Raw genomic sequence first — 26,815 nt, 5'->3', positions numbered from 1 at the left:
GTGGAGAAGTACTGTGCAGAAACGGGGGGTACTTCTACTTAAGTAGAAGTACTAATAACACTCTAAAGTACTCTGTTACAAGTAAAAGTCCTGCATTGGAAATGTTGCGTAAGTAAAAGTATGTAAGTATCATGTATGTAAGTAAAAGTACTCCCATTTTAGAAACTGGAAACAAACAGTTCTGTCAGTCAACTAAGTGATTCATTGTGTAATCATCTCAGCTGGACTTGTAGGCTGTTATATTGTTGGCTAGTTTCATTTATAATAAAACATATTTTATAAACTGCATGTGCTTTGTGTAACTAGTAACCAGTAGTGTAGTCTAATGTATTGCAGTGGGTATACTGTACTGTATATGTGTGTGTGTGTGTGTGTGTGTGTGTGTGTGTGTGTGTGTGTGTGTGTGTGTGTGTGTGTGTGTGTGTGTGTGTGTGTGTGTGTGTGCATATATATCATAGTGGGGGGGTGTGGGTGTCCTCCACCATAGAAATTTTGAGCGTCAACGACTTCATTTCCTGTATTCTGATACACTTTTATGCACCAATTTACGGTGGAAATCCCTTTATTTAGCCTATGTGAAGATAAAAAAACCACAGATGACAATTCTAAATATATCAAAACTATAATGGAAAGTATGTCATTGCGTGTCATTGGGCATTTTTAGGTGGGTATATGTAGGAACGCTTTTTTGCACACCTCTTTTGTCGGGCATGTGCGTAGGATATGATCAAAAGTAGCAGATCAGAAGCTTTAGAAAAAGTCCTGCACACTGACCATTAGGCAAGCAATAATATATTTAGAAAAATACAACGTTTCGGTCTTAGACCTTCATCAGGTAAATTCCATAGGTGGGTATATAGAAATCCTGGAGCTTTCTTACTGGGTTTACTTCAATAAAAATGACCTAAATCATTTTATTGTCATGTGTGTTCTTGACTTAATGGACCTGACAGAAATGGATTGAAGGTCCAAAACTTCCCCCCTCAGCTCGTTCACTGCCTTATCCACTTCTACTTTAGTGAAGGAACACATTTAGTATCTGTAAGTTTCTACTTAAACAAATCCGCTGAGAAGATGCTGATGTAAACACTCTCCCATGTCCCGACCCTGTCTGTAGCGTTCAGACCCAAGCCCAGAGCTACTGCTGAAGACAAGGCCATCTTTTAAAATGTGTCACAAATATGTTTCATTTTAAAATGTTTTTTTTTAAATATTTTACTGTAATTTCCTAAAACAGCACATTTTACTCAAACAGGAGGAACAGCCACCTGTCACTCAAAGCGGAATGCCCTTAACCCTCTGAGGTCTGAGGGCATTTTCACATATCTCCATAAATTGACCTTTTTAAGGTATTTGTATTAGGGGTGGGCGATATGGACAAAAAATAATATCTCGATATTTTTTCAGATTTTGACGATAACGATAATTAGACGATATCCTTTAAAAATGTGTTTTTAAAAGTCTGAGTTACTTAATCACTGATGATGATAATGGGCACAATGTTGAATGAAAACAGTTCTTATTTATTTTCTTTAAAATAATTCTTTAAATTTAAGTATTCAAGTAAAAACAATTCAAAGACAAAATACTAATACTATAATAATTGAACTAGTGTAGGAACATTGAACTCTGAGTACACATTCAGTTGTTCACCTCTGCTGTAATGTAAATTGTGCAGCATACAAAGCAAGATGAAGAAGAAGAGACCATGTCCTTATTGGAAGCAGTCCTGGAGATGAGACAGGGTTTTGATAGTCCTTCTACTTGGCTGTATAGTCCTTCTGACCGGGATGTATGCTGGGATCAGGAGTGGTTGGATGTGATCTGACTGATGTATGCTGGGATCAGGAGTAGTTTATGTGACCTGACTGGCCCAGGTGAGGGAGAGGAGCAGTTCTGTATCTTTCTTGATGTTAGAGTATACATGGTCTAGTGTGTTCTTCCCTCTAGTAACACAATCTACATGCTGGAAAAAGCTGGGGACTACAGACTTTGAGGACGCCTTGTAAAAGTCCCCTCCAGGTGATCGCGCTGCAGTTTGTTCACTGTGGTTAGCAGTGAGCCAAACTTGTGGTAACGTTAGAATCAGGGACTACCTAGACCATAAAATGGCCTGTATATTACCACGCCAGATGTAGTGCTGTGTGGTATTTCCAAACAGTTCAATCTTAGTTTCATCAGTCCACAAAACCTTTTGCCAATACCGCTGTGGAGCATCAGTGTGCTCTTTTGCAAACTTTAGGCGTGCAGCAATGCTCTATATAGTAAGCAGTGGCTTCCTCCGTGGTGTCCTGCCGTAGATACCCTGCTTGTTCAATGTTTTACGTATTGTAGACTCATGAACAGAGATGTTAGCCAGTTCCAATGATGCCTTCAAATCTTCGGCTGTCATTTGGGATTTTTTCTTGACCTCATTGATGAGTCTTCGTTGTGCTTTTGGTGTCATTTTGAATGGGCGCCCACTTCTTGGTAGAGTAGCAACAGTCCCAAAGTGTCTCCATTTGTAGATTGTTTGTCTAACTGTAGACTGGTGAATTTCTAAAGTCTTTGAAATAACTTTGTAACCCTTGCCAGCTTTATGTACATCAACAATTCTTGACCGTAGATCCTCTGAAAGCTCTTTTTGGCGAGGCACGGTTCACATAAGCGTGTTCTTCTTGTGCAGCGCAAACTCCAAAAGTTTGAGGGCTTTTTATCAGTCAAAGTAGCTGTCGTCCACACCTCCAAACTCACTATCTTAACGAGACTCCAGGTGTGCTCAAACCTGACTCCATTTAGCTTTTTTGAGGTCATTAACTCAAGGGTTCACAAGGTTGTTCTCAACAAAGACATGAAAGATCAAAAACAATTATGTGTTATTATTTTAGAGACATGTTTGTCAGTACCCTTGACTTAGATGAAGATCAGATCACATTTTATGACAAATTTGTTCAGAAAACATTGAAGACTATGAACAGGTTCACATACTTGTTCTTACCACTGTGTGCTGCTTCAGGAAACCATGATTAAAATAGTAAATAAATGTCTGAAATGAAATTTTGTAATATCACTTTTTGAGTAGGAGTTTTGTCAAACATCGTTTGGACGCGCCAGAGTGTCTTTCGTCCTCAGAGGGTTAATTATGCATAACTTAAAGCCTGAATATAATCTGAACGGGTGAGTTATAAAAAAAATATGCAATGTGCAATTATGTTGTTGAACATCGCGATAACGATATTAAATAAACAGATATTAAAGTGAACTCATTTCTGCTGCTCTCAGTATTCTTAACAAATGATTGCTGAATTTAAAACAAATGAAAGGAAATAATTTCTTTTATTGACGTTCTTTTATTGAACATTGAATGAAAAAAAAGAATGAGTTACATTACAAAGGGCAGTTTTCTGCTGATATTTTCTTTCAACTAACAGAAAAAATCTCTGAGTGTCTATCACGATTCGTCGCAGCCTTTCGCGTTGTGTGTATTGAGCCAGTTGATATGGCGATAAAAAAACAATATATTGTGCAACCCTACTTTAGACAGGCAATTCTTGTTGATCAATTGGTAGAATGATCGCATGCATATTTTTTTTAATTTTGACAGGACAGCTAGGTGAGAAAGGGGAAAGAGAGAGGGGGAAGATATGCAGGAAATCGTCACAGGTTGTATTGGAACCCGGGACCTCTGCATCAAGGCATAAACCTCTCAGTATATGTGCGCCTGCTCTACCCACTGAGCCAACCCGGCCACGATTGCATGCATTTTAACGTTGAGAAAAGTTCAGTTTCTCATGCTGAGAAACTGAATCTCAGCTTTTTAAAGTGGAAAGATATGAGGAAGGAGGAGGTGTGATGGACTTTTTGAACTCTGAGTGTGGGATTATGAAAGGAGGCAAAGATGAAAAGCAAGAAATGTGAGGTAGGGAGGAAGATGAAAGATGAGTAGCTGGGTGAATGGACAAATGAAATCAATGCGAGGCACAGTGAGGGATGGATGGGCCCAGAGAGAGAGAGAGAGCTGGTGGTCGGTGAGGAAGAGACATCAGAGAGACACTAATGGCTGTGTGGGTGTCCAGGCGGAGAAGTCTTAAGGACATTCAGCAGACACGCTGACACAAAGCAGCTAAACCTCAGTTTATGTGTCCCAAACATCAGACAACAGAGGCTGAAGAACAGCATCACATGTTGAACATGTAAAACAGTTGAGCTATATATGTTTTCTAAGACTAGAGCATTCGGCACGCAGTCATTTTCATATGATTTTAAATGTTGTTCAACTATTATGGTGGAATGTAATTTATCACATTTACTCCAGTACTGTACTTAAGTACAAATTCAAGGTACTTGTACTTTACTTCAGAGAGAAATATTGTACTTTTTACTCCACTACATTCATCTGTTACAGCTTTAGTTACTAGTTACTTTAGTTACTCCACTACATTCATCTGTTACAACTTTAGTTACTCCACTACATTCATCTGTTACAGCTTTAGTTACTATACATTCATCTGTTACAGCTTTAGTTACTAGTTACTTTAGTTACTCCACTACATTCATCTGTTACAGCTTTAGTTACTTTAGTTACTCAACTACATTCATCTGTTACAGCTTTAGTTACTAGTTACTTTAGTTGCTCCACTACATTCATCTGTTACAGCTTTAGTTACTAGTTACTTTACACATTCAAATTTCTGCACACAAAACACATGTAGTTTATAAAATCTGATGTTTGATTCTAAAGTAAACTAGCAAACGAGATATAGGTCTACAAGTCAATGAAGTACTTTTACTTTTAATACTTTAAATACATTTTCCTGATGATACATACTTTTACTTGTAATAGAGTATTTTTACAATGTGTTATTAGTACTTTTACTTAAGTAAAGGATCAGAATACCTCATCCACCACTGGGGTGGCTCCAGAGCTAAACAGCCCCCACTCCACTCCCTACACACTCACTTGATCCTGTGTGTTTTCCACATGAACAGCATGAGGGATCAGGTCCAACTAAAGCTGTACTTTTGATGTGTTTAATGGCACAGATCATGTCATCATCTCATATGAAATAAAGTCTATCACTGTAATGTGCTTCTTCAGTTAATTCTCTTTTCCCTTTCTCCCAATCCTCTCTCTCTCTCTCTCTCTCTCTCTCTCTCTCTCTCTCTCTCTCTCTCTTTCTCTCTTTCAGTGAAGGGGACTGGTGGGATGCTCGCTCGCTCACCACTGGTGGCAGTGGCTACATTCCCAGTAATTACGTGGCTCCAGTGGACTCCATCCAGGCTGAGGAGTAAGTAGTAGGTGTGAGTGCGTGTGTGTGTGTGTGTGTGTGTGTGGTTGTGTATGTGTGTGTGTGTGTGTGTGTGTGTGTGTGTGTGTGTGTGTGTGTGTGTGTGTGTGTGTGTGTGTGTGTGTGTGTGTGTGTGAGTGGCTCCAGTGGACTCCATCCAGGCTGAGGAGTGAGTAGTGAGTGTGTGTGTGTGTGTGTTGTGTGTGTGTGTGTGTGTGTGTGTGTGTGTGTGTGTGTGTGTGTGTGTGTGTGTGTGTGTGTGTGTGTGTGTGTATTGTGTGGCTCCAGTGGACTCCATCCAGGCTGAGGAGTAAGTAGTGTGTGTGTGTGCGTGGCTCCAGTGGACTCCATCCAGGCTAAGGAGTAAGTAGTGTGTAGTGTGTAGTGTGTGTGTGTGTGTGTGTGTGTGTGTGTGTGTGTGTGTGTGTGTGTGTGTGTGTGTGTGTGTGTGTGTGTGTGTGTGTGTGTGTGTGCGCGCTTCTCAGAAACCCACAGTACACTGGCCCTAGAATGTGCTCTGAAGTAGCTGGAGATTAGAGAAGGCAAGGCCTCAGACTGACAGACGCACATGTGCAGCCTTAATCTTCTGAGGAATGAAATTCAAGAGAAAAAGTCGTCGTCATCCCACAGTTTCTACTTTCTCTGCAGGGCCTGAAAAATGGCATTTATTTGACACTACAAAGAGATGAATTTAGAAACTGAAATGCCAGCCAGGCTGTGGGTGAGAGGTCCATATATCCAAGTTGGTGGGGGAGTTTTTTTTTTTTTTGACAGTTCATTCACTCCTAAACCATTTTAAGTTTCACTCAAACATATGATGAGGAGGAAATAAAAGTATTTTTTCTTTCTCATCCTGTGTGTGGTTTTGTCTGTGAATAGCATCGGCTGCTGACACAGACCTGACCCCGACCCACCCACCCTTCAGTCAGAACAAGGCTTCTGAAGGATTCATTCAGTTCACTGTGAGGTAGACTCTCACTGGAGCATGCTGGGATTAAAAACAGAGGAGACGTGGGTGCAGCTCTACTTATCAACACAGATCTACCTCTGTGAAATGAACCCTTTTGGTGTCACACTGCTCACATTTTGCTGTTTTCTTTCTTCTTTTCTCAGTGTAGTTTCAGTCCACGTGTAGGTTCAAAACGTTCCGCCTTTACCTCCGTCTTATTGTTGCCCGTTGCTTTTGGTTGCAGTTTAATGAGAAACGAGGGCCGCAGGCCTTGAGCAAGTCACGTCCATATAGTCTATATCGACGACGTTTCATTTCCGGGATGTTCAGGTGCCGCCAGAAATTCCGCAGGATGTCCCTAATTTTTGGCCGGATGTCCGTCACCTTCCTCTTTTTTTGTGTTGGCGTTCTAAACTCCGGTGGGACTATGGTTACCTGCTCCTCAGATCTCTGCAGGGTAAATCCAGACAGCTAGCTAGACTATCTGTCCAATCTGAGTTTTCTGTTGCACGACTAAAACTACTTTTGAACGTGCACACGCTCCACCAAAACAAGTTCCTTCCTGAGGCTATTTTGCAGCAGCACCGTGGCTCCGTCCGGCGCTTAGCGCCGCCCCAAGACGACTGTGATTGGTTTAAAGAAATGCCAATAAACCAGAGCATGTTTTTCTCCCATCCCAGAATGATGTGTCACACAACATTCTGGGATGCAGACGAAGGTCTGAAGCACTGTGGAGGAACGATAGCGTCCCTAGTGGCGACAATGCTGCTTACATCCCACATGATGAAAGCGTTGGACAAAATGAACAGCCTACTGTTGCTCGTCTTAAGCCTTACCCATCATGGGGCTAAAAATTTACCTTTTGTCCTGAGGGTGGCACTGAAGACAAAAGTGTCCATCATCTGGGGGGTATGAATATGTAAGGTCACAGCAGTCTGCCCAATATATTGTATAATGTCCTGAACAAACTTTTTTGAATACATACCAGCTATATCCTCAGACAAAAGAATCGCCACGGATGGAACCATTGGGTCCAGAAAGCGTTTGTGCGGGCAGTCAGCCTGGCTCAGTCACGTGCATGTGTTACGGGGAAGTAGGGAAAAGGAAAACGTTTCCAACATCTGCACTGAGTTGAGCAGCTTTTTTTTAAATTGTGTTGATCCCAAGTGCTTTTATCAGGACTTTGAGGTTACAACATCAACAAAGTTCTTTATGACAGGTGTGTAGAGTCAAAAGCTATTGGCCACAATGACTACAAGTGACTACAGTAGTATTGGTACTGTGTGTGGTACTGGTGGATATGCTCATGTTGCAAATTGTTTGTTTTTTTGTGTTAAAAATGAATAAGAAGTGGTATGGAGCAAAAAGAACTGAGCAAGAGAAGAAGGCGTTCCTGCAGTGAATTCTAAGTTAACATGTCATGTCCTGTATTTGCAGCTGGTACTTTGGTAAACTGGGCCGTAAGGATGCCGAGAGGCAGCTGCTGTCCACCGGCAACCCTCGAGGAACCTATCTCATCCGGGAGAGTGAAACCACAAAGGGTAAAACCACAGACACACGACAGATTCACTCTCACTCACACCAGCCTGAGAGCGTCATATACCTCAATGTCAATATTGCGTTGATATTGTAAGCTTGACTATTGGTGCTTTGACAAAATATTAAAGGTGCCCTGCCACACGTATTTCATTACTTTGTGGTAATGTCTGAAGTTCTACCGTGGACTCTGTAAAATCTTTTGTGGACAAAAATGCCTTGGTTACCTTGTTTAAAGCCATTCTAATGTGGTATAGAAAGCCTGCAGGAAGACTCGATTTGTGCCAGTTCTCATTAATATTCAACGAGCTAAGCTACTTTACTCTGATTGGCTAACAGCTAGCCAATGAGAGCCTGGCTATCAGCATCCTTTACCCAGCGCAACTGGGCGAGCTCATGAATAGTAATGAGCTCAGGCAATATGATGTCAGACTGACCAGCTTTTGTGATTGGTCTGATTTCTCCGCTTATTTCGGTTCAGTGGCTAGAGCTGACAGAGGAGGTAGCAGTTCATTTTCACATTCACCACATAACACAAACACATATGGACCTCACAGATTTTAAAACATACAAGGAAAAACGGTTTTGTGTGGCAGGGCACCTTTAACACAATGAGAGTTTTGATAAATAATCACCAATAATGGGGAAACAATGATAATAAGTGGGTAAAGGCAAATAATAGAACAGCTAATAAGTCTGGTAATTTCAGAAAATTACATCTCTTTACTGTAATACAGCCTTTAAAACCAAGGAAAAGAATACACTTGATTCATATCATATAACACGATATCTATCCTGACATATCAATGACGGTATAATATCGATATATTGCCCAGCCCTAATGAGAAGTTTCCTGATTTAAATCGTAGAGAAGTTCTTGATATTTGGCATGTACTGTGTCTTCCCAAGGTGCCTTCTCCTTGTCCATACGAGACTGGGACGATGTGAAAGGTGACCATGTCAAGCATTATAAGATCCGCAAGCTGGACAGTGGCGGCTACTACATCACCACCAGGGCTCAGTTTGACACGCTGCAGCAGCTGGTTCAGCACTACTCAGGTACAAACGCTACGCTTTGAATGATTCACGCTGCTTTTAGATCATGATGGGTGTTAAGGACAAACTCAGAACGCAAGGCAGCATTATTTGTACAGTATAGCAAATTTCAGCAACAGGGCAATTCAAAGAGCTTTACGTAAAACATGAAAGAGCAGTTAAAGCTTTAGTGCGTAACTTTTTGATATTAATGAACGTCCGTTGCATTCAAGCCATTGCCAAATGAGTTACTACAAAGCTGATTAAGACTATCAGCTCCACACAACTCTCTCTGGATTTCTCAGTAGGACTATGTTCAGAAGATGGTGGCGTCCGGCGACTTTCGCGCGCAGAAGCCGGATTGAAGATAATGACCTCTTCTGAAGAGTCCGTCATATTTTTTTAATCCTCCGTATCTACCGTGGTGGCTACTAGCAACTTCGTGGGGGAGGGGTGGGGGCGGGTGCACGATCACGGAAGGCTTGTATCATTGATTCATTTATCACATGCTTAACCTCCATTAATCAGTGGATGAGCAACAGTTTTCTAAAGCTAAATGATGACAAAACAGCGGTACCTCTGGTTGGACCAAAATCAAAGCGAGACACCGTTCTTAGTAATCTTGGGAACCTGGCACACCAGGTCAAACCACAAGTAACAAGCCTAGGTGTCTTATTAGATACAGAGTTACGCTTCAAGCCCCAGATCAGTAAAGTTACCCAGACAGCTCATTTTCACCTGAGAAACATTGCCAAAGTACGGCCCTTTTTAACTCAACAAGATGCAGAAAAACTAATCCATGCCTTTTTTCACTAGTAACTTAGACTACTGCAATGCACATTTTACTGGTTTCCCAAAAAACATATAAAGAAATTGGAACTCATACAGAACTTTGCTGCTAGACTTTTAACTAAGACCAAAAAGAGAGAGCACATCCTCCCTGTGTTAGCTGAACTGCACTGGCTCCCTGTTTCCTATAGAATTGATTTAAGGTTATGTTAATTACTTATAAAGCTCTGAATGGCATAGCACCTTCATATATCTCTGAGATTTTAGTATCTTATCAACCACGAAGCAAACTTAGATCTTCCAATGCTAATCTTTTAATTAAAGTGGAGGCGCTGCTTTTATCCACCATGCACCAAAGCTATGAAACACCCTGCCTCTGTACATCAGACAGGCGAGTTCAGTGAATATCTTTAAAAAAGACCTGAAAACATACCTGTGTATGAGAGCTTTTAGTTAATTCATTTTATCTTGTAAGACTACTCTTCGGATTATTCTACATTGGACTGCTGCTATTAGAGCTGCAGCCAGCCAGAAGCAAATGGGCTCCCCCCATTAAGTCAGGTTCTGCTCAAGGTTTCTTCCAGGAATATGGGAGTTTTTCCTTGCCACTGTTGCCATATGGCGTGCTTGTAGGGGGTTAAGGGTTAAGGATGCCAATTTTCCGGTCATTGTGTTCCTTAAACGTCTGTATATACATTCATATAATCACAACAAATACTAAGAACATACTAAGGCTAACCGCTTAGAGTCCACATCAATGAGGCCTAAGTATTTGTTAGCAAAGCCTTTATATATACTACAGCAACAACTTGCTGCGTTAGCCTCAAAATGTATTATTATTATTATTATTTTCTTTTCTATTATTGTGTTAAATGTTCCAAATGTAAAGCAATTTGAGCTGCATTCTGTGTATGAAAGGTGCTAATAAAGCTTATTATTATTATTATTATTATTATTATTTGGATGCGCCAACAGTGTTGTTGTCATTATTTAGAATTCCTCATGGGGGGAGACAGAAACTACGCACTATAGATTTTAAAACAATTAAAAATATAAAAACAGATAAAATACGAGAATAAAACTTCCAGTGCAGTATAAGAAATGGACAGTTATTTAAAGAAAGGCAGCATCAAAAAGAAAGGTCTTCAGCCTTGATTTAAAGTGGACGTTTAGGGATGTATTCCAGTTAATTGTATATAATCAGTGTGCATGCGATACTAAGTTAAAATAAGTGGAGTTCACCCCAAAATCAAAAATACATGTTTCTCCTCTTACCTATAGTGTTCTCTATCAGTCTACATTGGTTGGGTGTGAGTTGCCCAGAGTTGGAGATATCGGCCGTAGAGATGTCTGCCTTCTCTCAAATATAATGGAACTAGATGACCCTCGGCTTGTGGTCCTCAAAGCGCCAAAAAATATATATTTGAAAAACTTGTACTCAGTGGTCTGGCTGCCATATGGCCCATGAAGCATTACATTGCCCACCCTGCATTAAAAAGGGAAACAGACAGATGTTGCCATAGAGAGATATGTTATGATGGAGATGGAGAGCGTTGACACTGTGGCCTCATTTGCCCAAATAGCAACTTTAAAGTCTTCTCTTCTGTCTGGTGTCCATTTCCCTAAATTGATCCAGAATGCATTAAGCAGACACTGTTACACTATAATTGCATCTGGTCTTCAAGCAGCCCATTTTCACATACAGGAATAAAAGGTGGCACTCACCATGAGCAGGGGCGGAGCCAGACGTTGAAAACATTCGGGGCTCAGCCTAAACTTAGACCGTTTTTTTTTTTCTCACTTTATTTGCCTTTTGGGGGGGGTTTTGTCGCTATTTTCAACGTTCCACTTTTGTTAACGTTTGTGTCGCTTTTTTCAACGTATTTGTCGCTTTTTCTGCCGTTTTTAAAGCTTTTTCGGTTTTGTTGACGTTTTCTTAGACACTTTTGTTGCTTTTTCAACGTTTTTTTCAACTTTTTACATCATTGTATCTAATTGTTCCCTAACTGTCTTTATTATTCTGAAACCAGAACACAACAAATGTTTAGGAAGATTCATTTTCACTCCTGACACCTATTATTTTAAAACCCTAAAAGATTCTGGGCTTTTGAGAAAAAATACCAAGAAATATGATGTCACGTTAGAGTAGAAAAGCACTCTTCTTAATCAGAGGGAGTTAGTGTGCGAGTTACAGTTTGCGTCATGTTATCCAGATATGTGTGTGTGTGTGTGTGTGTGTTGACCCCTGCATCTGTGCTGCTAACACGTATCTGACACACAGATTACAGGCGGAGACAGTGATTATTGTCCTTAGTTGTACTCTGTGTTTTTCCTCTTTCTTCACTTTGTTTCCCTTTGTTTCTCTCTATGTCTCGGAGTAACGATGATGTACAAAGTATAACTGGGTCTGTGTTTTATCGCTCTCTCACTGTAAAAAAAAAAAAAGTATCCTGTCACGCTCTACTTGGCACTTTGACATATCGATGTTTCAGCCCTAAAATCAACACCATGGATTTTCTGTGTGTATGTGTCATGGCACATTAACCGTCCCTTTACATTCTCACCATATATAATTTACCCTTCCAGATGACGTATGGAGCCGATGACACATCTTTGCAAATAACCTAGACTCTTTTCAGGGCTTGTGCTTTTGATTGCTTTCTGCTTTCCTCTATGTTCATGTCTTTAAAGAGCTAAAGAGCACACAGCCCTTTCTCCACAGCGCTGCGGAGGAAGGTCTAGCAATATGAGCATACACTCCTGGGTAGGAGAAAAACGGTCAGGGGTTGTTTGCATATATTTCAACCAATCACAGTCGTCTTGGGCGGCGCTAAGCTCCAGACGCAGCAGGTATGGCAAGCAGGCCTGACTTGTTGCACCATCCATATTTTCTTCACAGAGAGTTGACAGGTACTTTTTTTTTACAAAAAAAGCTTTCATCGGGGAGTAATGGATGTAACTTTGTAACTAACTCCGATCAAAGCACAAAATGAATCATTTGAAGCTGCCACGCCTTTCTAGGAAACACTGACTGTTTTGATGCGTGCTGCGTGGTTACGGTCCACATATTGACAGGTTTTATGACAGCCAGCACAGTCAACATAGAGCTGTATTGATCATTGTCTGAGTGGAGCAGCTGAGGCAGCGTCGATAGCCGAGCTACAGGTTGAACACTGAGATGCGGGCCTTTATCTCGTTTTTACTGCCTCGTGCAAACAACCCCGGGTCTTATCACTTTGTACCTGCAGTATTAAGGGGGGGGGGTCTCACTAGATATTAGCATGGAGGTACCAACGGAAACTCTGCCCTAATCCACTGGCTTAATCAAGCGTAGGCAAACATGAGAGCTTCCTCCAGAGTAAAAGCAAGAGATGTTTGATTTTATGACACAGACAAGATGGTGTCATCAAGCATACACAGCCAGAGAGGATCGAAATGGAAGCAGCTGGAGCACCACTCAGTTGCCTAAACAGGCATGGTCGTTAATGCTTCTCATGGTGCATAAAGTCCCTGTGCTCCATCTTTATGTTTTTGACGTACATTTCCCAGAAGAGTGACTGGCAGCCAGAGCTTTCTCTTGACATAAATTACTGTCATTATCGTAAAGGGTATGGGAGTCGTAGACGCCATTAGCCATAGTGAGCTGTAACATAGATCTACTTTTTCTATGGCCTGCACCCACATTTGCTGCTTTTGTTCTCCAGCTTTAGCAGATGGATGACAACCTTTTACTGTACATTTATTTAGCAAGATGGGGCCCACTACAAAAAGATTCAAATATACAGCAGAGAAAACCATTCCCTAAATAACATTTTACTACCAGGTTTCCCTAAAACATAACTCCAAAGCTACATGTAGCGATATTGATTTATCTATAGCTGCGTTTTGACCCAACGTTGCTTGTTTTTAGTTCTTGGAACAACCTTTGAACTATTATATAGCATTTCCAGGTTCATACTTGTATTTTGTGATTCTGCTAGAACATGTTTACGTGCTTTAATGTTCAAAAGACACTTTTTTCAGAATCTAACAACATTGGCAGCCAAGACGACATCTTTTACTGATGTTAGCATGTAGCTACTATAGTTAGCAGTAGACACTAATAGAATATAGCAGCTCTTTCTACAGTCAAAACAGATAAAGGCTTTTAAAACAAATACTACATAACCGGAAATGTATGAGTAATGTGACCCAGAATTGGGGGACTTTAACAACACTGGCAGCCAAGATGACATATTTTACTGCCGTTAGCATGTAGCTACACTCCAGTCCTGCCTACCTGGAGCAGATGACCAATCAGAGAAGGCTGGAAAAGAGCGGCTTAGAGTTGCGTGAGACTCAGCCGAGAGTAGAAAAAAACTGTTGAAAACGGAGCATTCAGAACAGTTGGAAATCTGAACGTTTTAGCTCATGGGGATTTTTATAAAATTTTTATAAGATTTTTAAAAAAACATTTACCTTATTATATTTGTTTTGGTCACGTTTAAAATGAAAATCCGACATTATAACATTGTAGATATGACAGAAAATAAAAAAAAGTATAATACGTCCACTTTAAGAAACTAGTAGATTCCTTTAGCCTAATGTTGACAGTGGCATTGATGTCTGCATTTCCACCGTGGTCTAAAGATCCGTGAAGATTACGCAAATTAGTCGAAAAACGTATGACAAAGCAACATGACAGTATGAGGATGAGGGCTGCTGGTGGTGCGGGGTCGAACACCCTGTGCAACTGAAGTTCATCTAAAAAACACTTACAACATAGATTTTGTCTCACTGTGCTTTAAAACGCAACTGCTGTGACACAGTCAGAAAATACACTTGCTCTCTGCGCCCGCCCGAGCTCGCAGCGCAACGCCTCTGCAGCCTGCAGCTCGCCCGATCCCTCTCTCTCTTTTTCTCTCTTGTCTTTTTTAAAATGAGTCAGGAAGCCGACTTTTAACGTTATCAAACAAAGAGCAATGTTCTCCCCTTGTCCTAAAATGGTCCCAAATAGATATGAGAGTACCTTCTTGTTTTATGAATGAAGCAGTCGGCGGGTTGAAGCTGCCGCGCTGTGTGTGGTTCACTAATCCGCAACGGTCATCAATGCAAACCCCACCCCGAAGGTTCCTGTACTTTCAGAAAATACTACCCTCCAATCTGGGGCTTTTGGGGGAGGTTAAAAGGCCCTGGAAAATGTCCCCAGAACTAAATATAGTACCTGGTCCCTGTGGTCGAAATGCAACGAGTCCCTCAGAAGCAACAAAATAGTGCCTAGCCTTTTAATGAAACACAAAATGAAAACTCCTCTACAAAAACACCAAAATCCTAAAACCACATAAACGCTACTCCTAAAGAATGCCTTTATATTTGCTTACCTCAATTGCCAGGTGTAATGTACCAGTTGTTAACGGAGCACACACTCTGCCAAAAAAGACTGTACCGTTCACTAGACAGGCAGGCGCCATCTTGGGAAAACACTCATGATCAGTCGAACCACGAACGCCGTGCAACCAGTAACCAGTAACATAGCTCAAACATGGCGTTGGTCGTTCGACTGGTCGTGACTGTTATCCAAGATGGGGCCTGCCTGTATAGTGAACGGTACTGTCTTTCTAAACTATCTTTTTAATAAACTGTCTGTACACTTACAAAGTTCTCAATGCTTCGGTTTACGTGTAGGGACCCTCATTATGCTACTGTTGAAGTGTGGGGCTATTTTGAGCCTTGTTAGTGGTATAGAAATAGTTATTTACCCTCTGCCCCGAAGGCTAGCGTTATCAGCGGTTTGCGCTAGCTTGTTTAAAGCTAGAGACACATTTGATTAGCATGAAAACATATCCCAGAGAACGGTCGACTCGGTACACATGTGTTATTAACCCCTAGGGTCATTTTGCGCCGGAATTGTCCTTTAAATGATATTTCATGTTTGATTCTATGTAGTAGAATAACCTTTGGCTTATTCCAATCCTCCATTTTGTCCCCCCATTTATATCAATGAGGGTAGGCTAAATAACAGAAACCCCTCTCTGTATAATGCGGTTCAATAGAATCACAAACTGCAGCCTCCAAAATGATCAAATAGTGGAATCATCTCCTCTCTGAAACCCTTTCAATAGAATCTGAACATTAGTACTTTCATGAAGGATTTGTTGCAGGACCGTTGTATCAGACTGAGTTTGTTTTAGCTAGGTGTACCTATAATAAACTGTCTATACCACACTGCTAATTGTTCCTGAAGATAATAAAATGCAAGTCAGAAAGAGAAAGTATTGTAGCTACATCTCTCGGCCAAGATTAATTGTGTGCTCTATCCCAGTTAAAGTTATAATAAATATCTGCAAATAGCAGCTGGTAGGAATGAAGGACGGGTAAAAGTTGCCGGTGATTGAAATTGTCAGGATTTACTCCAGCCATTTCCTTTGATACTGTCAATAAGGTTAAGCAAGAGTCAGAATGTAAATATGGTCAAAATCTGTGCAGAAAAAGTACCGTTATTATGTCTTTTAGTATGGGTCAATGGTCCAAAAGTGCTGGAACCTACACTTCCCATAATGCAACTAAATAGTGCCTCCCTGTCATATTTTTTAAACACTATGCCCCCAGTTTATAACTCAGGCTTTCCATTACAGATTTGTAGATTCCAAGCCCAAGCCAAAAAAAAAACATGATGACATCATCAGAATAACCATGACAACATCAGCAATAGACATATACACAACTGTTACAGGCTGAGTAGTGCTTTCCATGAATAGAAGAATGATGTTGATGTGTGAAATCATCAGTGGTGTTAGGACTGTGACAGCACTGCTGTCTTGCTGCTCCTGGAGATAAATTCCTGGGAACGTTTTAGAATGAATAAAGAGTGAGTGTAGAGTGAGAGTAGAATGCACATTGCGGTGGTCCTTTGACTAGTTCAAAAGAAAATGGCTCTCAGCACTGTGCGTTGACCATAGAAATAGAATGGTCACAGCTCTTGCAATGGCAACGGAACACATAAAAATGACTGCTACTCTGACCATATTTGCTATGTTGATTTGAATGGGAATGTCTGTTCTACTCTTGTTTATTTCTGTGGTTATGTGTGCTGAGATGTGTGTGACCTGGCAGCACTTTGGTTGACTGATGATTAAATGTAGCTAATGAGCTAATTCTAGGACAGTCAATGACTGTCCATTGTCCCTGTTAAATATACAAATAAAAATAAATAAATCTGGTGATCAGTAAGGACCGTGGAGACCGCATTAGACTGATCATTGATGGATCCCATGACCTGGAAGCAGCCGGATTGTCAGCTCCATGTTTACTCTGCTCTTTGTTGCCCTTGTTTTTAGTTCTTGTGTCGCCTTGAGGCTTTCCCCTCTCCTGCAGAATGCTCTGCTAACTCTCTGTACATCTCTGTCTATGCTCCCGTTTGTGCATCGCTGTGCGGCGTTTGCAGACCGAGCTGCTGGGCTCTGCTGTCGCTTGGTGGTTCCCTGCCACAAAGGGATGCCCCGCCTCGCCGACCTGTCCGTTAAAACCAAAGACGTGTGGGAGATCCCGCGGGAGTCGCTGCAGCTCATCAAGCGTCTTGGGAACGGACAGTTTGGGGAGGTCTGGATGGGTACGGATCCAGGGACCGCCGGACGAAGAGGCTGCATGGAAGGGGCCACACTGAGCTAGCAGAGACACAACAACACAAGCAAATAATGTGGTCTGGGGAAGGGAGGGGATCAAATGAGAAAATGGGGCAGGAAATTTGGATCATTCTCAGTTTGGGGCTTTTGCCAGGGAAATGCTTCTGGTTTCTGACCCCTCCCTTCCAAAATCATCTGGAAAAACATGCAATGTGTCAAGAGACTCTGCTCTCACAGTCTGAAGATGGCTCCCTTCCATGTCCCTTACTGCATGTTCCTCTCCCCAGTAGTTAACCCTGTGTGCCTTGCCTTCCCTCCCCATGTAGAGAGTGCGGATGGTTTGTGCTTTAATTTAACGGCCGTGTGTGTGAACTACATCCCTGACACTGTGGGCTTGAGTCATGATGCCTGGGAGGTCAGCAGAGACACACTTGAGTTGGAACTAAAGCTGGGGACAGGATGTTTTGCTGATGTCTTTTACGGTAAGGAAATCCCCCCAAAAAGTACCTCTATTTTGTTTTTTAAATGTTCACCTTGGGCCACCCTGGAAATAAATAAATACCTGCATTCTGCCAAAAAAATAATTGCAATTTTGTTTGCTAATTGGAGATGAAAGCGACTGCTTTTTAATCCCTCTCCAGCATTCCTGCAGGATTATCTTTTTTTTTTTTTAAATCCATAAAATAAGACTTTGAAAATCAGTCCCTATTCATGAACACAAGTTTCTACGTTGTGGTAATTAATTGAGTACAGTATTAAATGCAGTATGGAACTCCAAAAAGGGCAATACTAAATACATGTTTCAGATATTATGGATTAATAATCATAACATATATATAACACATATAAACCAAAGCACCCAAAGAGGAATAGTATGTGTTCTCTCTAAGGAACACGTGTGGAATGAAAACCCTGGCGAAGTAAGCAAAGTGATCGGGCGGCTAGCAGCTGTTAGTTACATTTGCTCTTTACTCTGATGCTCAGTCAAACTCAAAACTAGCTAGTTAGCATTCTGCAGCCTTGTTAAGCTAAAAGACGAAAGGGAGGCATTGCATTTTTAAATATTTATTTACAGAAACAGCTAGTTGGTTGTTACAAAATAACTTTGGCATTGGCATTGTTACTCTAGCTAACAAAAGCTAGCTTTTATTCTGCTATAGCGTACATATCTGTTTAGTAAATGTTTAGTATCCGGGGGACTTCTGTTAAGTATTTGGTTTAATGACATAACAAGCCTCTGCTGGCTTCTTATCTACATATAAATCTTGTCCTGCACCTTGGCTTGCCAAACAATTAAGCAAACAAATATCCACTGGGGGAAGGAACACTGCTAAAATCAGTTTGCAGGTCGCATGTCTTTAGCTTTTTTCTTTTTTTATTAACTTTATTTGCATATTTTCAAATATCATGTGATACAAACAATGTTTACACAATTCGGCATTGTACTAATATATAAATAAGACATTTATTTCCATCCAGTGAGAATTACAACCTTACATAATGACATAAAAAATTTAAAAAGGGAGAGAAAAACGTAAGAAGAAAGGCACTTGAATGCACAATGAAAGAAGAAGGTAAAAAATGAAACAATAAAAAATACAAAGGAAAGGTGAATTGAAAGGTAGGCTATATAATCACATTTCCTTGAAAAAAATCTGTAGAACATCAGCAATATACCATAAATACTTTTCTTATTAATAATAATAAATAATTCTGAAATTCAATTCTGAAGTGATTAAAAGCTGGCCGAGATTTTGAAAATGTAGCTTTATGGATATGAAATTTTCCTTGTACAAGGTTGACAATCCTATGTATTGTTTTGTTTTTGTTATCATAATATAGAATTACATCTTCTGCTTCCAATTTGATTACGTAATTCTTTTGAATGTTGAAATAGGTTTCAATTCACTTCCAGAACTCCACAGTATACCGACACTCCCAGAATAAATGTATAATAGTTTCTTCTTCAGTTTTACAAAATTCACATTTAACACTGTCAATAGCTCGTTAGTTAAGTAACCAGCTTCAACTTGTCTACATTATGTCTCCATGCTCCTATCAATCAAAGACATACACTGGTACTCATAGAGGCTGGCTGGCTACAGGAGATTATGTTTCCACAAAATATTCACAGTAATGGTTTTTGACAACAAAAGTTTTAATAATTTATTAAATAATTTGCTCATTTACATATGTTTTACACTTCTCATTCATATAATTTCCTAATGTTTAGTTTGGTCCATTTTGGGCTTCCATACTGCAGAACATGAGGGTGTGCATTCTAGTCATATTCCAGCTGGACAGATACTGAGGATAGGGTTTGTCCCAGATGACACCCGGCCTCTGGGATCATATTACCTCACAACCCAGCAGGTGACCATCACCCGCTCAGTCCCGACTCTCAGAATGTCTGCACAGCTGCATCGCTAAAGAAGCCTACTCTGATTTATGGGCTTACTCAAATTAAACCCCCAAACACATGTACAGATCACGTGTTAGCTGATGGGCTCTGTCCTCCCTCTGGGTCACTACTAATACTCCTGCACCCATAACTTGTCACAGAATGAGATAAATGGAGTTCTACTTTATTGGAGTGTCTTTGCGTACTCTGGCACATTGGTGGCATGGCCCTGCTGTGTTGCAGTAACTGGCATGCGACCAGTGAGGAGCTTACAGGCTTGCCTTTGTTAATCATCCTACAAAGGATTATCTGCTCCTGTGTTGGCGTATTGTGGCTCTCAAAGCCCTGCTGGATCCCTTCTCCTGGCTTTTTAAAGCCATTTCAAATCAAGGTCCACTCTAAATTTCGTACCCATTTAATTATCCTTCAGCACAACCTCTGCGCATGAGAATAACAGACACTCCGATTCTCATACTGTCTGCTGATCTCATTCTGTGTTGCATGTTTACCTCATTGTCATTTCAAAGCCAGACTCTCCCCCTGTTACTGACTACAGTTGACTCACACCTGCCAATCATCTCTTATAGTTACACAGCAGGGTTGGCAAGTATGACTTGAAATGATGTGATTTGAATATGAATCGCGGTTCCTCTGTGCTGATGCCAGCATGTGTGTGCGTGTGCCAGGAACGTGGAACGGCACCACTAAGGTGGCAGTGAAGACTCTGAAGCCTGGCACCATGTCCCCCGAGTCCTTCCTGGAGGAGGCTCAGATCATGAAGAAACTCCGCCATGACAAGCTGGTGCAGCTCTACGCCGTGGTGTCTGAGGAGCCCATTTACATCGTCACAGAGTACATGGGCAAAGGTACAGTAGATGAACACAAACATATGCATATACATTATACACACAACGGGCATGGATACAGTTCTTTAAACATTCAGTCCCAATGAATTTTTGCACAGTTGGCTATGCAGTTTCTTAAACTCAGTTCAATTAAAGTTTCTTTCCATTTTGTCAAACAGAAAACAGAACTGTGGATCAAAATGTAGAACTAAAACAGCCAAATGAACCAAACTGTAAGGCCCCAATAGCAGGGGTCTCTAGCTGAGAGCTGAACCTGCACCGACACCTTTAAGACCCAACTCGATTGGTCCCAACTGATACTGATACTGACGGTTAGCTCACCAGGCTAATGAAACACTTTGGCTACACTCTCAGGCAAATTCACGTGCAGCAATTTTTTGCAGCCGCTAAACCTTGCAAACCTTGCAGATTACTTGCAAAACGTAATGATTTTTCTGTTTTTGTGATCATTAGAAACCGAAATCCTAATTGCGATTAAAATAGCAATAATTTGCACAGCCCTCTCTTCTGGTCCCCATGTGATCTCTCCGTAGCCCTGACGTAGCTTACATTTTAAGGAGGTGCACAACTTTAAAGTCAGCATAAGTAATGCCTAGACGTGTTCATGTGTCATACATGTCTGCACATGCTGTAGGGTTAGAGCAGTAGGGCTGTGGTAGAGGAAATAGTATTCATTCAGATCTAAAGGATTTATCCTTCTGGGATATGCTTAATAAATTTAGCAAAACTGGCAATCTGCACATTCGATGTGGATGTTTGCACCAGTGGAGATGTTTGCCTGATAATGGTACAAGAAGAAACGTCAGGGGTTCCTTGAAATCATTTAGAATGATCCTCTGAGGACCATGAATACCCACACTAAATGTAGTGTTTGTAGATGGAATGACCTATCGATGGACAGCCCTACTGCTTGTGGAGCAAAAATATGAATAGGATTTGTCTCAACATTTTGCTCTGTTTGACCTAAGTTGCCACAATAGCAAAGACATGATATAATAGCACAGTAAAGTGTAAAAAACGCTTTAAAGCTAAAGCAGCGTACTCTATATATGTGCCTGTTGTGTGCTAGTGTGTATTTGAGCACATTTGCAAAATGTTTTTCAATTCCGCAGAAATGTTTTACTTCCATTCCAGTCAGAATAATAGTAGCTGTTCTGGTTTAGTAAACCCTTTGTTTCAAAGAGACTGAAGATGATTAAGGCCTTCAAAACAACAATCCTCCCAAAACACTGGCATTTAGAAACCCCCACAAGAAACGCACATTAAACATCAGAGAACCCAAGAATGGAAACTTTGATGTGCATCACTGTGTCTGTTGTTGTGTCTGTGGTTGCCACATGTTCAGCGTTTTTGAAAAGCAGAGCCAGTGTGAAATGTGATGGATGCCAAAATGTATTTGTGGTGATCATAAAGTCCCCCTGTCCTGTATTTATCCTCTAACTTTAACTAAGGATTGTTGATGATATAAAGTAGATGTGAACAGACATATTGCAAACCTCATGTCTCCAGAACATTCAGCTGTCAGAGGATTGCTTGTGGTTGGTAATTACTGAATTAAAAACAGTTCCTGTAGGGGTGCGGGGCAATAGGGCCCCACTGATTGGCTGATGGATCTGATGCTGCGTGTTAGGCAACCTGTAACCCGTGTTTTCACAACCTTCTACCGGTGAAAGTGCCCTGGAACGGCGGTCAACCCCGTAACTTACTACCTGTGAACTCGTACCAGATCGTTTTTGACGTCACACACACATAAACAACAATGGCACCCGCTGTTGATGCTGTACAGATGCCCCTGATTAACGGTGAGAAATAGAAATAAATAGACATAAATAGGCAACGTAAAGTAATTCCGCACATTGTAATTAAAACAATACACATACGATTGTGTACTAGTACAGGTTATGTTTATTAAATGAAGCCCAAAATATGTCGCCGCTAGCTAACGTTAATATTAGGTAGCCTAACCTGAACCCTGCCAATGGCACAATGTTTAGCTAGCCAGCTTTGACGGTGTGCCAAATGTCATTATTTTTATCATCAGACGCACAAATCTGCTGTACATAAACGTCCGTCTGCTGACACCAAAGCTTGGCTTGCTGACGCGAAGATCACCAGACCAGAGCCGCAGAAGGGTTTGTCGTGACTTTGCCTGGAACACTACCAAGTCGTGAGTCGTGACTTGAAGTCGTAACTTACGGGCTAAAAATTGTGTCTGGAACGCAGCATGAGACATACAGTTTGTGTAGGGTGACCCCGAATAGTCAAATATTCAATGCTTAGAATCGACAGAGACTAAAAAGTCCAGTTCAGACCAAAGATTCTGGAGGAAAGGAGTGTAAACTTGCAGCTACTTGCAACGCGTCGGTCTGCAGCGTTCTGAAAGCGGCTAGTTTACATCAACGGGACGAGATGAGACGGTGTATCATCTTCTTAGCACAACGACTCTCTGTGCTTCCGTCCTAACTTCTGACTTTAAGGCGTTTTTTGTAGTATTATTTTTTGCGTCTAAATATGAATGTGGATAACGTTAGTGATAGTGAAATGCTTGCTACAGCCTCATTTCTAGCGATGAAACAGCGAAAACACGTTTTATTTCTCTGATTCGCTGCTTTGTTTTAACGCCGCTCGCTCTCTTCAGTCACTCTAGGTCGCTCGACCACATACCGTGCTTGTGGGCGCTCGTCTACGTTCTAAATCGTTTTCGTCTCGTCGCGAATCTTTGAAGCTTTTTCATAAATCTCTTTAAAGTGGGTAAATAAATCCAACCGTCCCATGACAGATTTAAGTTTGACTTTCCATGATCCGTGACCGACGGTCGCCCCCGACCGACATGATTCGCCGATCAGTCGACAATAGGCAAGACTTGACCATTCTGATTCAACTGTGAAAATTCTTAGTCGGGGACCCCCCGTAGTTAGCCTGGAAATCCAGACCCAAATCCGAAAGATTAAGGGTCTGGCTATGAGTAATGAAAATGGCCTAACTCGAGGGGCGGCACCAAGCATGCATTTGAAAATATCACTGCACGCAATTGGATAACACTACGACCAATGTTTACTGACTGATTCCGGACTTTGACGTCGCAGCGTCGTCATCAGTTTAGCTCGCCTCTGACCCGCCTATATCAGATACACCGATGTGATTGGTGCAGCTCGGCTACAAGGGCATAGTTAATGAGCATCATTACTCATTGCCAGAGTGACTCGCTGAGCAAATTCAAATTGTGCTCTCGCGAGAACTCTGGATTTCCAGGGTACCCCCTAGTGTCTTCAGTGTCTGTCTGTGTACGTGGACTGAAATCAGACATCTGTTTATGTCTGCTGTAGGAAGCCTGCTGGACTTCTTGAAGGATGGAGAAGGACGAGCGTTGAAGTTGCCTAACCTGGTGGACATGGCAGCACAGGTATACCTCGTTTTATCTGTACACCTCTCACTGTTCTGCTTCTGTTACATGGAGGTAACAGGAAGAGTGGTTTCCTGAAAACAACAGAAAAGATTTCAGAAACTTGCAAACTCTATTGACCTCAGCCCAGAGAATCAGGCCTTTATTTGAAATAGGCTTACAGAGACTAGCCTTTGTTTTTATATTGTATTATGTTTAGTCAGAAGTCTCCCTGTTTTGTAATTTGGTCCTGTGTTAAAAAAAAAAAAACTCATCACTTCCGCCATGTTCACATGTTGTCTTGATGAATTCAGTATGTTACCAGTCAGGCTGCAACAAAAGATTTTTTCATTAGTGATATTAATCTACAGATTCATTTCTCCATTAGGTGATTTGTCTATGCTGGAAAGTGAAAATGTCCCTTATAATTTCCTAAAACCCAAGGTGACATATCCATAATTGTCACAATGTCCAAGCGTATAGAGAATATAGAGATTGAGATGTGATGTCCAAGAATATAGAGATTGAGATGTGATGTCCGAGATTATTGAAATTGAGATGTGATGTCCAATATATGTAGAGATTGAGATGTGATGTCCGAGATTATTGAAATTGAGATGTGATGTCCAATATATGTAGAGATTGAGATGTGATGTCCAATATATGTAGAGATTGAGATGTGATGTCCTGAAACCAATCCCAGTGTCAGTATGGAGCAGTAAGACTGCGGTGCTCCCTGTGCTGTGCTCCAGGTGGCCGCGGGCATGGCCTACATCGAGAGGATGAACTACATCCACAGAGACCTGCGCTCCGCCAACATCCTGGTGGGAGACAACCTGGTGTGCAAGATCGCTGACTTCGGCCTGGCCAGGCTCATCGAAGACAACGAGTACACCGCTCGGCAAGGTGGGGCTTCCCACACACACACACACACAAAGTTAAATCAAAGATCCTCTATACTAACGATAGCGCATATCAAGTAGCACCAACGGTATGAAACATTACACACTTCCTATCTCCTCAATGGGCGTGGCCTCGTTGGAACATGTAGTGTACGTCTATTTGTATAATTTATAATTTATTAACATTTTCTTTTGCTAACATAAGGCACCACAAAGGTAGGGCGTTTACAAACATTAGCTGACGTTGGCTTCTCTGTGTTGCCAGATCTCGCAAGAGTTTGGTCCTGAAAACAGAAACAGGTCTCAAACAAAGTTAATTTTCTCCTGATGTGTCCGTCTGAAAATTACTGTTGTAGTGTCCGTATGTTCTGGAGATATGTGGCTTGTTAAGAATGGCTCCAATATTTACTTGGGTGACTACAGGGTGAAAGAACCAGTCATAATCTGTGTTCACGTTCACTTCTCCCATTGGAATTTATACACTCAGGATCTGCCGCTAGTCTCCTAAAGAGGCGTGGTGGTGGAGAAACCCGCGGGACACAGAGACAGGAAACTACTCTGAGTAGGGGCGTCTCGGTCCTAAAGTGTCTCTGGTTAAATGCACATACTTAATACTCTCACTCACATTCACATACCCTATGACTGCATTAGGTCATGGAGGAAATTCTCTCAGGAGCAGAACCGTAACATTTGCAACACGCCCACATTAACACGGCCGGCAAATAGTTAGCTGTGAAGTCATGATCAGAGTCACTGATCCGCTGAAACTCAGAGCAGACACTCCCTGCTCCACAGAGACGACAGTTTAGAAGACATGTGTACGAGGAAGGAAACTTGTTGTTTCTCTCCTGATAATCACACTGAATGACACATTGTTTTCTGGTATGTGGCTGGTGTATACATCAGGGGCAATTCCAGGATTTTTAAAGTAGGGTGGCACAGGGGGGACCAATAATCAGTCGTGGGGGGTATTTTATGAGAATACAGCATTGAAAATCTGCAAAGAAATATGGGAAAGATTGGATAGGATACAACATATTGTAATTCTGCTAAATATATATCACATTCATTATTAGTTTCACTTGTTTTCATTTTGAAGAAATTGTATATCCAAATACAATACACATTTTCTGTAGGCTCAGTATGCCTTTAAAAAAGAAATAATTCCAGTGCTGGTAAAAGTAAGTAAGTAAAACTTTATTTATATAGCACCTTTCACAGACAAAAGGGGTCACAAAGTGCTTTACAGTAAAACAAAAACAGAGCAAAGACAACACATACAAAGCTATATGGCTAATGAAATGCTTGTCTAAAAAGATGAGTCTTCAGGTGTTTTTTAAAGGTTTCCACAGAATCCAAAGCTCTCAAGGCTAAAGGGAGAGAGTTCCAGAGCCTTGGGGCCACCACCGAAAATGCACGATCACCTCTTGTTTTAAAACGTGTTCTAGGAACAATTAAGAGCTCCTGACTTGAAGACCTCAAAGAGCGACCAGGAGTGTGTGCGTGCAGTAGTTCCTGGATGTATGAGGGAGCTTGGCCATGTAAGGCTCTATAGGTAATAGTTAAAATTTTTAAATTCACTCTAAAACCAATCGGTAGCCAGTGAAGAGCCTTAAGCACAGGAGTAATGTGCGACCTCCTGCTGGTCTTCGATAAAAGTCTTGCTGCTGCATTCTGTACGACTTGCAGAGTGCCCAAGGATGATTTGTTTAAGCAGGTGTATAGTACATTGCAATAATCCAAACGAGAAGAAACAAAAGCATGAACAAGCATCTCCATCTCTCTTTGAGAAACCACAGATCTAATTTTAGCAATGTTCCTGAGATGGAAAAAACAGGAACGAACCACAGACTTCACATGACTGTTAAAACACATAGATTTGTCAAAAATGACACCCAGATTACGCACAGCATTACAGTCTGAAACTGATAGAGTCTCAATGGCCTGCCCAATCCTAGGGGTAATGTTGTCTGGGGCAAAGAGCATCACCTCAGTTTTATCAGAGTTTAATTGCAAGAAATTGTCAGCCATCCATTTGTTAATGGAGGCTAAACAATTGTGCAACAAGGACAGTTTGTCTAGCTTAT

The 26,815-nt window shown here is 41.3% G+C and overlaps 1 protein-coding gene across 5 annotated transcripts in view; it reads left to right on the top strand.

Moving 5' to 3' along the window:
- The window catches only part of fynb (FYN proto-oncogene, Src family tyrosine kinase b), a 116,525-nt gene that overhangs the window by 77,342 nt on the left and 12,368 nt on the right, over positions 1-26,815 (top strand). For 3 of the 5 annotated variants that reach the window (XM_039782603.1, XM_039782604.1, XM_039782605.1), the window contains 7 exons: positions 5,169-5,267; positions 7,654-7,757; positions 8,662-8,811; positions 17,000-17,164; positions 20,265-20,444; positions 23,771-23,847; positions 24,579-24,732. In XM_039782603.1, coding sequence (XP_039638537.1) covers positions 5,169-5,267; positions 7,654-7,757; positions 8,662-8,811; positions 17,000-17,164; positions 20,265-20,444; positions 23,771-23,847; positions 24,579-24,732 — 929 coding nt within the window. Of the gene's footprint in view, positions 1-5,168; positions 5,268-7,653; positions 7,758-8,661; positions 8,812-16,999; positions 17,165-17,503; positions 17,660-20,264; positions 20,445-23,770; positions 23,848-24,578; positions 24,733-26,815 lie in introns of all 5 variants that reach the window. The other 2 variants (XM_039782607.1, XM_039782606.1) reach the window with 2 other exon arrangements.

The sequence above is a fragment of the Perca fluviatilis genome, chromosome 18 (assembly GCF_010015445.1).
Source record: "Perca fluviatilis chromosome 18, GENO_Pfluv_1.0, whole genome shotgun sequence".
Lineage (NCBI taxonomy): Eukaryota > Metazoa > Chordata > Actinopteri > Perciformes > Percidae > Perca > Perca fluviatilis.
Note: the sequence above shows the minus strand (reverse complement) of the source record. Positions and strands in the feature narration are given on the sequence as shown.